This window comes from Cimex lectularius, unplaced genomic scaffold (genome assembly GCF_000648675.2).
Source record: "Cimex lectularius strain Harlan isolate CLEC.00 unplaced genomic scaffold, Clec_2.1 scaffold8, whole genome shotgun sequence".
In the NCBI taxonomy this organism is placed as follows: Eukaryota; Metazoa; Arthropoda; class Insecta; order Hemiptera; family Cimicidae; genus Cimex; species Cimex lectularius.
Window position 1 is genome coordinate 427,479 of NW_019392656.1, and position 14,190 is coordinate 441,668.

Genomic DNA, 14,190 nt, shown 5'->3' on the forward strand with positions numbered 1-14,190 from the left:
TTTATTCCACATCTTGCACACTTTTACGGCATGTACCACTCAATTTGAACACCTTTACATCCACTGTCTTCACCACTACCAGCACCAAATGCATTTCTCAATGTTGCTTAATGCTTATTCTTTGCCAAATGAAGATCTTGTTAGAGCCAAATCATGTCATAGATGTGTCAAATGCTAAACCAAATTCAATGTCAAGGAAAACTTTATGAAAAATTTATCTACAGCAAAGTACGATCCCATGTCGTTGACAAGCCACAAACTTTTTAGTAACCCATATTGCCTCTCCTGTTTATATTAATATATAATATATTTATTTTTTTCTGACTCCTTTTGATCATGTACATTTATGAGATTTTGTAAGTGCTGATCAATTTGGTCAAGCTGGTTCAAGAGGGTTATATTTTCTTTTTCTTCTTTGATCAATTGAAGTGATCTCTGAAAATGCCTTTGGTCCAGTCGTAAATTGGATTTCCACTATTAGTTACTTAATACTCTAAGCTGCTAAATAAATTTTATTTCATCCAAATCCCTTGACTGGTTCAGACGGTATCTCACTCAAGAATAAATGGTGGCTAGGTGGCATGGTGATAATCGAACCTCGATGAAGTGAAAGGTGGAAGTACAAGTTATTTTTAGATTGTCGCCAAATAGATCTACATGACAGTATCACTTTTATATCCATAACTTTTAAACTTTAGCAAGCCTCTCAAAAGTACATATATGATCCCCCATACCAAAGTAGAACGTTTTCATCGAATTCACATCAAAACAACCATTTTTACAATGATTTTCCTATTGAATTTTGTTTAACAAACCTGTGGCATTGAGAACATCTGACCATCTCCCTCAAAGCAGCTGCTCTATATGCTTTATGACAAACGGGGCAAGAAAACCCTTTGTTCCTCTGCTGATAGCACGAATCGCAAACTGTGTAGTTTGAGTGCCACCTAGACGACAGACCGCCCCCTGGAGTACGGGCACCACAGTCACTACACAATCTGCACCTCTGAGAAACAAAAAGGACAATATGAAATATGTTCTGTATTTTTAATTTTATCAAGCGAATTACCTTGCACTTCCAACCAACTTTAGGTACGGAAGACATAGCTGGTCGCACACAGGATGGGTGGTACGCTTTGTCACAAGAATCGCATACCAACATCCTATTCGTGTCTTCAGACTGTCGACAGAGTTGACAAATTCGGCATTCTGCACATTGCCAGCCTGCTCTAAGTCCTGTAGTAAGATATTTAAAAAAATATATATATTGACAATATTATTATAGATAATTTGATATGTTAAACAACAGAATACAAAATTATTTTGCACCTGGCTGTAAAGCATTTCCTATACATATTCCATGATGATGACTTCCGCACATTGAACACATCACTAGATTATTTACATTTCCTAAAGAATGACATGACTGACACTCAACATCTGACAAAGAAGCTACAAAAAAGAAATCATGACAATACAGTAAAATTAGATTTCATATAAGAAATTAAATTTGGATAAAAAGTACGTACGTGTTTTTGAAATGTGATCAATATGTTGACTACAGATCAAAGTGAGGGTCTTGGGATGTTGGAATGTGGCAGCGGCTGCGGCACACGGAGTGTGGAAATGCTTATTGCAGGATGGGATGATGCAAGGACTACCTGCGCCATATCGACTACAATGGTAACACCTTCTGCTCACTGCTGCCATCACACCGGCTGGGAGGTTGTTAAAAGAAGAAATGCCCTTTCTTGTTACCCCAGTGCACCACATCGCACACCATTCATGGACGTATATGTAACCTAAAAATAATTATTTCAATATGAGTTTTCATTTTTTTTCTTCTGAAGTACAGTTTAAAAAAAGTTTTAAAATTACCCGAATCGACTATTGCTGTTGGCTCAGGTATATCTATATGTCCAACTAGGCTCAATTCATCAACCGGCTCTTGGCCTCCACCACCAGCATTTCTAAAAAAATAATATTTTAATTAAAACATTTTACTGAAAAAAAAGTAAAATTACAATTTGCGATTCTAACCTAAATTTGGATGCGCCTTTTTGCCTTCGGTTTTGAAAAGGTTGCCTTGGGCTTGTAGAGTCCAAAGGCGGTGTTTCTGGAGGGCTCATTAGCAGTTCTTTGGGCAATTCTTTAGGGAGTTCTTCTACTGTACATTCTACTCGGCACATCTTGCCTTGCCCCAACTGACTATGCTCTGTCAAATTGCACAACACACATACTTTTCCGGGCCTGGAAAAAAACATTAACATTTAATCTACCTGGACCTTTCAGAATAGAGAAACTTGGGAAGTTGTGACATTATTAAACTCTTTTTGAAATATTCCGCATTGAAATTTTTGCAGTCTTAAAACGGAAATCTGGCTAATGCTGACCTTTATGATATTCAAAACTTATTAAAAAGAGTTTTGGAACAATTGTTTAAGATATTGATTTGAAACTGTTAAACTTAGTTTTCTAAACGAGAAAAAAGTAATCTTTCCGTTATGCACATTATTTTATTACATTTGGTGTGATACATACCATGTTTCATCAAAAAGAGGCTCATCAACAAAGATGGGCGTCTTAACTGGATCAACAGGTGTTGATGGGTGTACAGGTGAAGAGCTTTCATCTTCACCTTCCCCAGGTTGCTTTCCATTATTAATGCCATATACACCGGAAACAAGCAATCTGCAAACATGACTACTTAACTTACTTCCATAATAACAATATCAGTATCACCTTAATTAGAATAAACCTCACCCTTTCCATCTTTTCAACTTAGGTCCGACCACCTTCTTCGTGCGGACAACAGGAGTAGCACCGCCTCCTCTGCTTCTCGGCCTGCCAGGCCCTCGTTTTATCCCTACAACCGGTTTCCCTCCTGTTAGTGCTGCCCCTGACACTACACGCAGTGGTGACGCTAAACCTTCATAAGCAGTGGGAGCTGTGTGAGCGAACACTAAATTATTATTTATTAAAATAAGTTCTTTTGTTATTTTAATTCTCACCAGGGGATGTCATGCTCATCATCACTGTGGACTGGTCAGTGATGGGCGACGATCCTAAGTCAATGTCTTCCTCCTCGTCCTCCTCTTCCTCTGAGCACTCACCCACCTCCATATCTTCTTCGATTCCCCCTCCCCCTCCTGCTTTTCCTTCAGCATCACCACATGTTTCATCCATCGTTACTCTGTAAAAACATTAATTTATTAAAAACTAAAAATCTACAGACTAAATAATAAACAAGAGAGAGACTCAATAACTATAGAAATTAACATAGTAAGAATATACATCCTTAAGTAAATTTTTAAACTGAAACAACAGTTGTTTTTTTTTCGTTTTTACTAAACATGCCTGGCTCTATACCTAAGCTACAACACAACTTTGTACAACTGTGTCAAAAACTTTTCTTCTTTATTATTCTTAAAATAACAAGCTTTAATTGACAAAAGTTTACAATCATAATAATGCCAGAATGTATATATATCCCCCTCCCCAATAATTCATGATCATTGATCCTTGTCAAGAGTGCCTAACAATAAGTCTTAGAATTGTTTCTTGTCATGCCCATTGCCATTAAAGCTGTTATATTAACCCTAATAAATAAATAAAATATATTTACTGAAAATAACAAGACTTAGTTGTGTAGGTTTGTCTAAACTTATTTTGTATACCACCAAATTTCAAAAATTTGCGAATTAATTGATTGCGTTTACTACAAAATATTTATTGTAAGTGACCATTGAAACCATTCAGGTTTAGTCACCATTACAATTTCTTTCTCTCCTTCCCAAACCCTCATAAGCCTAAGATTATGATAGCCTAGCTATAGCTATTATGATAGTTATAGCGATCAGTGATGATAGCCGATAAGTAATGATCAATATTTTTTGTCATCAGAAGCAATGATCAATATTTTTTGTTGATTATTTGGAGGTCATGAGATGCAGTCTGGTATATTTTTTATGTTATCAAAATCTGATGATATAATGTTACTTTTGCATATTAGCAAATGATAAGTACAAAAAATAAAATAATAATAAAATTAAATTAAAATAACAGAGGGGAAAATTTAATTGTGGCTGGTCTTGGTTTTAAATTGAAATGATTAAGCCTATTTACTGAAGGTAAAAATCAAACCTAATTTATTAACGTGAAGTTTTTTAAAATGATTTTTTTTTTCTTCAAATTAAAGCGCTACATATTTTGTCGTATGTAACATTTTCGTTTTCTAATTAACATATATAGAATTGCACTTTTTTCTAATGAAAGTTTTTATATTTCAGGCTTTGTAGCCAAAGTTAAAATATGAATAAATAAGAATGCAAAAGTCCACATTTCAGATAATTCCTCCATAAAAATTAGCAATGATAACAGTGAGATTTCTTGAGGTTTTCCAGACGATAAATCTGTAATTTGGTTGTTCCAATCATTTAAGTCTGTCGACAAGAAACGGCTGAAGATGGTGAAATGTCTCTGATTGTCAAGCAAATATAAGCCATGACCAAATTACATATTAATACAATTGTATAACTAATAATCTTAAATAAAATATTCAGGAAAGAAAATAAAAGCCTCCACTCGAATTTTATAGACATACAAGAAGGTACAAAGGGAAAACTTTTTTATTTTATTTTTTTAACTTAAGTTTAAATTTTGTTAGGATCTTTTATATAAAAAAACTACGGCTTATACAGCTTAAGTGACAAATTTAACAATAAAAAATAATAAAACAGTAAATTAACTATACATTTGCATTAAACATTGTGTTCTTATGTGATGGAATTGTTTTTAATTCTTGAACATCACAAGTATTGATAAATTATTTTTACTTGAAATAAATTAAGAACTTCAAAAAATATTTGTACTATTGTAAAATATTTTAGTTCTTTTACCAACAATTATAATTTAAACAATTTCAAGTAAAATGTATGTTTTACTTAATTCACACATTTAAACTTAATAATCCGATTATGTACAAGAAATCAAAGCTCTATTGTTACAATTAGTGAAGTAGACAATTATAAATAATAATTTTGCAGTGCAGGGCGGTTTGTGTGAAATCACAAATATTGCACAAGGTGGAATATTGGAAAAACAAGTTTTTTTTCTCTCCCACATGAAAACAAAATGTTAAAAAGGTTAACCAGAACATAAGAAAAAAAAAGAAGGTTATTTATGTCAAATAATTTTAAATCACAGGGTAATAAAATTTCATATGAGCTATTAATTATAGATTAATTGTTCTTATATACTAAAATATCCTGTAAATTAGCAATTTTTACAGTACAATCAGATTGCCTTTTGCAAATATGTTTCTAGATTTGTTGAAAATGGCTTGGAGAGAGAAAAAAAACTAATTAAAGGTTAAAAGAATTATCAAAAGAAATTTTTAAAGAATTGTCTGTAAATTTAATAAAATAAATCACGAGTCAGGACAGACAGCGCAATGATTATGACTGACCAGCCTACAACCATTTGGCTAACCAACTGCATAAACATCTTTGTAACAATAAGCAATCCAATACTTTAACATTTTAAAATATATTAAGATTTAATAATAATAAAATTGCAGCAAGGGCCAAAGATCTACGACCAATACTAAGTTAAGAAATATTTTCATAAAGGTCTTTAAAAAAAGTATATATCTAAATAAGAAATCATTTATGACCAACACAATTGTAAAATGTGTATAAACATTGTTTGTAACAAGCCAAGAGACATGAAATTTGCTAATGGATTTAGCAAATAATTAAAAATATATTTGAAATAGTATGATTTGTTTTTAACAGTGGTTATCAAAGAAATACAAAAGCTGGGAATGAGACAGCAGATGGCTTTTTTTAAATTGTTTTCTGGCTTAAATAACAATATAATATTTCAAATTAATAAGTTAAAAAGTTCAATATAATATAAAAATATTGGATTCGTCAATTATCAATATAAAAACATTAATTACCGATTCTTTTCAGACTTTTCTCATGTATTATTTGAAAATTATGACCCCTCAAGTAAATGGGTAAATTAAAATTGCGAATTTAAAGAATTTGTTAAACTATTAATAAATATTGATTTGAAAGATTTAATCATAAATACAAATTTGCATGATGCCTGGCATAAATAATGCATAATATTTTAATTTTGTATGTTTAATAAATAAAGAGAATAGCAATTGTTATAAATATATTATTTTTCAAATTCATTATAGCTTTAATGTATTAATTTTGTAGTTAACGGCAACTTAACTTATGCAACTGTGAAGTCAAAAGGGTTTTCAACCTAATTTTTATTGAAACAACTATCTATAAACAAAATATTTTAAATTACTATTGCAAAAAATGAAATACAATACCAAATTTGTCTATTATCAATTCAAAACAGAAATGACCGATGTTTTTCAGATTTTTCTCAATTAATATATGAAAATTATGATGTTGCACTGAAAATAATTATAAATGGGAGATTTCAAGTATTTAAGTAATAAACAACTATTTATTGGGAAAATTTAATCTAAAATTTTAGATTGTTAGTGTGATTGATTTGAATATTGCCTTGCTGACAGGTTGAACATATTTTTCATGACAAGCCATATCTTCCGTTGTAACAACAAACGATACTACATTTTTAATCAATAAGTAAAAAAGTTCATTATAATAAAAAAATAATTGGATTTGTTGATAATCAACAAAAAAAAAAAACATAAATTATTGACGCTTTTCTTATAGTTTTCATGCGCTATTTGACAATTCTCAAGTTGACGATTTTTAATATTTTTTCTAGTTAGATGTACTAATTATTTAGTTAACAACGAATTAACATATACAACGAATTGCACGATATGCAACTTCAAAGTCGAAAGCTATTATTATTATTATTATTATAATATTATTTTTCAAATTCATTATAGTTTTAATGTATTAATTATGTAGTTAACGGCAACTTAACTTATGCAACTGTAAAGTCAAAAGGGTTTTCAAACCAATTTTTATTGTAACAACAATCCAGAAACATAATATTTTAAATTATCGAAGGCAAAAAATGAAATATAATATTTTCAACAAGTAATCAACTTTTTATTTGGAAAATTTAATTGTAAATGCATCACTGATAGGGTTATAATATTGAATATCACACGGCAGAAAGGTGAATATCTTATTGACAACTAGCCAAGCATCGAAAATTTAGGTTTTTCAATGGACAGCATTGACAAATCAAATTATTTCATGAACATAATAATATAAACAAAAAATGAAATATAATGCAAAAATAAACTGGTTTGTCAGTACTGCCCATTGAAAAACTTAAATGGCGAAAGGTTTTTCAGACTTTTCTCATCCACTTTTTGGAATAATAATGTTGTATTGAAAATGATGATGGAAAAATATAAATGACATTTAAGATATTTATATAATAAACAACTATTTATTTAGACGATTTAATCGTAATTGCATGATTGATATGGTAATACTTTTGAAGTTAATTTTGAAGATCACATGGCTGTCAGGTTGAACATCTTTTTTATGACAAACCATATAAATTTCATAAACAACAAACCATAAATATATTATTTTAAATTAATAATATTACTAAGTTTTAATAATAGACAAATAAATAATATTCCAACTGATAAAAAACATTTTTATTTTGAAAATTCGTTCTGCCTCCCTTGAACAAAGTGTGTACATGACAGTAAAAATAAATAAATAACGCGATTGAAATTTTAACAGTTTTAAAGGCTGGTTTGAAAAAAAGAAGAAAAAATCAAGTGTTGTAAATGTATTAATTATGTAGTTAAGGCGACTTAACACATACAACAATACTGGATTGCGCGATTATGCAACTGGGAGGGCGAAAGAGGTTTTTCCCGTTAGTTTAAGGGAAATTAAATAAAAAATCCGAGCGGATCGAGTATTTAAAAATAAATCCAGAAGAAATCCGATACAGGGAAGGGGCTCGTAAAGTCGAAAATCCTCTGGCCATCCACAAGAACATTATGCTGGGAGACGAAAATGGCCGTTCTTGATTACGAGGAGGAATGACGACTCCCGACGACGGGCCTGCTTTCGACGTCGGTCCGGGCGGAAAAACCGGCTCAGGAGAAAAGCCGGAGGCGAGGAAATATCGAGAAAAGCCCCGGTGACTTTTCCCAGTTTCCGCCGAGCCGGGATTAACGTCAGAGTGGAAAATCGTTAAACGGCCGCTTCGGGACTGAGAACGTTTCCGGCGGATTTTCTCGAGGCCGAAAGTCAAAGCGGAGGCTGAAAAGGGGTCCGGCTGTCCGGAAAAGCTCAGAAAAAGCCGAGATGGCAGGGAAATCAAACGGCCCGGAGGCAAAGCCGTGCAAGGCGAATCAATTAGCGTTTTCAAATCTAATAGGTTATAATCCACAAGAGATCCGTCTCTTGTGGGACAACAGTCGAAAACCGTCCGAAATCAGTCGGAAAACGCCAGGAAAACAATACAAAGTTCTGCAGAGGAAAAAGTCCGCCCGCCAGGAGAACAGTGGCGATAACCGTTTTGACAGGACATATTTTGAAAAATGGTGGATTTTCAAAATTTTGAAAATAAAAGATAAGGGCTGATATTGGTCGGCGGAGTTTCCCGTGGGGCGGAGGACGAGACGAACCGTGAGAACGGAGGCCGGGGGCTGTCGAATATCCTGGGCCGAACGGTAAATCGCGACTGGGCCGATAGTCCCTGCCGAGAAAAATGTTTGGACTCGGCTTTTCCCCGGGAAGGGGCTTCGTATCGTTTAGAGCCCGGGGCAGGGAAAAAGTCGTCCTCCGGCCCTCTCGAGGTCGGCGTTTCCGTCTCCGGGTCTAAAAGGCTGGTCTGAGCGGTAAATAATCCGTCCTGAGAGAACGCCCTCGGCAGGCACGGGCCGAGGGATTTTTCGAAAAGGGGCCACTTACCTTTTCGACTAACTTTTTTTCCCCATCCGTGATTAGCTGATGGACCCTGAGAACGGCCGGGTCGGATAAACGGTTTCCACGCACACCATGAGTTCTTCCATTGATTATAGTAAACAAGATTAACGAGAAGCTAGAAACTTAAAAGCTTGGCATCGATGGCCATGAAAATTAAAACAATATGAGCCACGGCCTCCGAACTCGGGCTCGTTACAAACACACACTGTTCTTACTCGCAAACTACAAAATTCTTATCAATTTTCATACATACAATAATTATTTTACATTAAATTTTCTATATTACAATTATGATTGAATATAAAGTTGAAATTCACAGGCAAAAACTAGACCGTTCTATCCGGACCCCCCTAGAGTCTACGCTTCTTTCACTCTTATTAAATTTCAACTGGTTTATTATTTTAAATCGACTTTGTTAAACTAGCTTCAACGATTAGTTTACTTTTTCCAGAAAAACTTATTAAAATTACTTATAATCTTTTAATTTGATCTCGCCATTTTCGTCCTTCGAGCTTCATCTACTAGCCTAATTACAACGAGCGGAAATCCCGCCAATTTTCGAACGCCTCAACACAAAGCACTTTTATACAGGGTGATACCGTCACTTTTTGGAGAAAAGTAGTTCTACTCACAGAAGTTTTAGAGTACGTTTATGTTGGAGTTAACGACATAAACGATACGAACGGTGATGTAAACGAAGCAAAGAAAACGATCGTTATTTTATATGCAGGTGTTTGTTTTGGAGCGTCGCGTTAAGAAACCACGCTTGCCATCCGAACAACGATTAGAGCGGCGCTTATTGTTCTATTTTCTTTACTTTTATCAGGTCAGCATGGATATGGACAGCTTCATTAGTGAAGTAGTTGCTAGATCCCTCTTGTAGGGTCAAAAACTAAAAATCAATAGATTTGTTCATGACAAATTATGGGATGCAGTAGCTGTAAAATTGAACACAAAACGTAAGTAGAAATTTTAATTATTATTAAACATTAGTAATTTCTTTAAGTAGTGTAAATAACAATAAGGAATTTAAACAGAAAAATGTATAATAATAGTAACACTCTGGTTTCTGGATCCCCTGTTCCATTTTTTAGAGGAGGGGGTATTTTATTGTATATAGCTATTTTCTATGTGTTTTATCATTATTGTTTTGTTTGAATGCTTGTAGTTATTAGTGTGAGTGGTAAATAAGTAATGGGAAAACGCAACTTCACCATTGCACCTCCAGTAGTGTGAGTGTTTAAGGTCCAATGCAAGATGAACCCAAAGACCGAAATGACGGTAACTTAGGTAAATGTGATACAGTTTTCCAGTCTGAAATTATAGCAATTGAACACTCCAGTCAGGTAGAACTAAACCCTAGCCTCATGCGAGGTGAAGGCAAAGAGCGTTTGAAACTGCTGGAGGCCTTGACTGTCAGCGACACTAATGACCTGGCCCTAGCATGGATCCCAGGGCATTTGGGGTATAGAGGGAACGAAAGGTTGACAATTGCAAAGTGGGTGCCAACATGGACTCTCTAAGTCCTGAACCCTACTGTGGCTTAGCATCTTGCCACAAAAGAGGATACAAGCCCAAGGTCGTGGGTTCCAATCCCGCTACTGTACTAAGTTTTCATCTCGACCAAAAACCTTAGGTAAAAATAATAATAAATTGGAATATTAACATAGTTGAATATGAATGAAGGAAAGGAAATTTTATACACGATAGTATAAAATAGAGAAGAAAAAGAGAACGGTAACATCATATTAGTTTGATCGAATTAAGGATTGTTTGGAAAAAAGTTTAAAGCTTTACATCTGAAAGCTTGAAGGGGTGGGCCGACCTAATATGCCGCGGAAGGGAATTCCACAAGCCCCAGCAACCCTAAATGAATCATTCATAGATTTGGATCTATGATGCAAGCTTTTTATAGTATTTAAACTACGTGAAGAATAAACATAGAATATAATGAATAAGTATGATGGGCAGAGCTTATTTTAAATTTTAAATAAGTAAATAAGATATCAGAGTTTAAGGTAATCAAATGAATTAATACCCAGAATGAACTTCTCATGTGTTGAGATGTGCTCTCTTCTTCATAAATGTTCATTTAATACAAATCTTGTGCAATTATTAAAAAGCATTCTAAATTTTTTTAGGAGAAGTGTGCTTAAGTGAAAAAGAGTAGATAATATTGCAATTAAAAAAAAGTTTGACTTGTTTTAATTTCATTTAATTAAGGTTTTTAGTTGAGATAAAAAAGTCAGTGCCACGAGCGGGATTCGAACCCACGATCCTCGGCTAGATACGCCACTGCTCTACCACTTGAGCTATCGTGACCTCTGAGAGCAGCGGCGTATTGAGCCAAAGATTGTGGGTTTCAATCCCGCTCGTGACACTTTTTTATCTCAACTAAAAACCTTAATTAATTGAAATATTTCAATTGGTCAAGTGGACTACAAAAACTAGTGAATTTAACTAGTTTTAATTTTAAGTTTTAGTGTCATAGAGATAAATTTATGATATTTCCAAAGTGAAATTAGAGTTTCATTCATCTTTCTAGCAACAAAGCCTAAATGATCATCCCAAGATAATCTGGTATTAAAAATCACACCAAGGTTTTTTTACCTGGTTAGAGAATGGTATTAAATAGCTATTAAGATTAATGCAAGGAGAATCCAAAGTCAGTAGATGTGTTTTGTAAATAATTATTGATTGGGATTGGAGTGGGTTAAGAGAGAGGGTTGAGACCATTTTTTGAAGCTCAATTAACCAAGCTGGAAATTCTAACAAATAGTTTATTCCTGTTTATAAACAATTCATATTGAGAGACGTGTTTGTACCTTCTGCTTGATGATGAGTATTTAATACTTGATATCCAGATAGCTGCCTAAGCCATAAGAACTATCTTTTCCAAAAAGTGAATAGCCATACTCACTGCACCTCAAACCATTTCTAAGGGTGATACCGTTTTAGCGGTCCACCCAAGAATATTATATATAATGACAAATAGGATAGTTGTATATGCCAAATTTTGGAACTCAACTATTAATGGTATTCTGAAACTACGGGAGCAAAAAGTCTTGGACCATGAATATAACAAAAAAAAAAAAAATTGACAGTGTAACATCTTATAAATATTTGGGGATCATCTTTTATTTATTCATTTATTTTACGGACAAAGCCTATTAAATTATACAATAGTTACAAATAGTTTAGGAGAGCTAATATAGAGATTTATTACAAAACATAAATAATTAATTTAAAAAAGACTGAATTAGAAATACAATACATTTGAAATTATGAATTATTAAATAAAACATAGCAGTAAATATATGCAGTTAAGATAATTGCTAGAATACAAACAAAACAACTGAAAATTTCATATATTTGGTTCTGTTATGGGTTCCATCATGTGCTATGTGGCACAAGTATGGGGTTACATTAGGGTTGATAAATTGGAAATGTTGAATAATTTTTTCATTAAAAAGTTGTTTTTTGGGAATTTTGGGTTTGGTGGCTTAAAAAAATTAAATAATTATGAAATTATAGAATATCAGAATAAGGACTGTATAAGTTTATATAAATTCTATGTAGAAGCCTGGAGATATTGAAAATTACTTGTGCATGAGTTTAACTTCTAAACGTTATTTTGTACTTGTCGATGCAAGATGGTCATATCTTTTAAAATATAATATGGATAATAATAAATTATAAATTCATTACAATTTACATTGTTGATGTGTGTGTAAATTCCTGAATGGTCCAAATAAATGATAAATGTATTTAGTTGTTTATTATTATTTAAAAGAAAAAAATGTAAATGTTCACTTTTTGTAAATAATGGTCCTACTCATAGATTTGTTGTTTACAACAATCATGTTTCAAACATTGTACACTCTTCATTAGGTCGAAAGAGTTACAAACATGTCTCTCGATAGGAATTGTAAGAGTGGAACCGCCAAATCTATATTCCAATGAGAAGCTGGTTTTTGACGCCGCAATTTTCAATGATTGTGAAAAACATGAATTACAACACCACTAAATATTACCCTAATAAATACTGTAAGGAAATAATTTGTAAATTAGTGATTAATTTGTGTATCAAATATTATGGTACACGCTTAAAATAGGAGTTAGATCATGATCTATGATATTATTTATGCATGTATCTGCATGTATCTGCATGTATCTGCATGTTTAATTTTACATTTTGTTGTTTCAAATTTTTCAAATCAATCTACTTCCCTCCCTTTGTTGAAGCTGTGTAACAACGTTGTATTTAAATTGAAATTGAAATTGAGTTTTGCTTCATTTAGGTAGTCCTTACATTCAGAAAATTTGTTCAATTTAGGTTGTACAAATTTAACTTAAAAATTCTATATTAAATAAAACACCTTTATAAGAAAATTATTATTTATATTATTAAAGGGTGATACATTTTTGATACACTGTAGGAAGGTTTAATACATCTTTAGTATAATTTGCTTAATTTTATAATTAAAACAAATTCCTCAGTAAACTCTATACAAATTTTGCTATGTTAATAAATTACTTTATTCGTTGAAAATAGTCCTAACTAATACATTTTTACTGAGATTAAAATATTCTGCTCTTGTAATATGTATTATAATATTGTTTTAAATGTCAATTACATTAAAGAGTTAGGAGTCATGTTTCAGCCCAAATGTCCTTTTCAGTTCATGTTTCATCGATAGTAAATAATTTTTTAAGTTGCTAGGCTTCATATCTGCAGTTCTAATAATTTGAATAATGTCATTAAACAACTCTATTGCTCCTTTTTCATTTTAATTAAAATTCTCTTGGTCAGAAACATTTTTTAGAATAAGTACAAAATAAATTCTATAAATTCATCTCCTTCAAATTAAAGATTCCTTATAGTTCATATAATATTCCTTATCTCCAATCTACTATTCACTTGTTACACTACAAAAGTAAATAAAGGAAGTAAACAAAGAATTGTTTACTGTTTATTTTGACTAAAATAGCTCCTAATTACAAGTAACTAATGGATTTATGGATAATGTATTTAATTTTAAACTAAATAAATTAAGTGGTAGGTTAAATTTAACTGATTTAATAAAACTCCCGAATAGATACTAAAGAGTAGTACAAACGTTTTAGGCAATTTACACTGAAAAATTAAAAAATTCACAGGTATTGCATTTTTGAAAACCTGTTCTTTTAAACCCTTATTTACGATATAATTTATGTGATTTTTAACAGTAAGATCTTACCTAAAGAACAGTAAGACACC

General features: G+C 32.4%; 1 protein-coding gene across 15 annotated transcripts in view; it reads right to left on the reverse strand.

Moving 5' to 3' along the window:
- LOC106669646 (histone-lysine N-methyltransferase 2C-like) overlaps positions 1-9,095 on the reverse strand; it is a 43,244-nt gene extending 34,149 nt beyond the window's left edge. For 11 of the 15 annotated variants that reach the window (XM_024224631.1, XM_024224639.1, XM_024224640.1 and 8 more), the window contains exons 1-10: positions 8,916-9,095; positions 3,012-3,193; positions 2,764-2,962; positions 2,542-2,703; positions 2,041-2,250; positions 1,879-1,970; positions 1,530-1,802; positions 1,330-1,452; positions 1,070-1,236; positions 816-1,006 (exon numbers count right to left, since the gene is read on the reverse strand). In XM_024224631.1, the coding sequence (XP_024080399.1) occupies positions 816-1,006; positions 1,070-1,236; positions 1,330-1,452; positions 1,530-1,802; positions 1,879-1,970; positions 2,041-2,250; positions 2,542-2,703; positions 2,764-2,962; positions 3,012-3,186 (1,592 nt within the window). In that variant the 5' untranslated portion in view covers positions 3,187-3,193; positions 8,916-9,095. The remainder of the gene's footprint in view (positions 1-815; positions 1,007-1,069; positions 1,237-1,329; positions 1,453-1,529; positions 1,803-1,878; positions 1,971-2,040; positions 2,251-2,541; positions 2,704-2,763; positions 2,963-3,011; positions 3,194-8,915) is intronic. The other 4 variants (XM_024224646.1, XM_024224637.1, XM_024224638.1 and 1 more) reach the window with 3 other exon arrangements.
- Between the last annotated feature and the right edge of the window lie 5,095 nt (positions 9,096-14,190).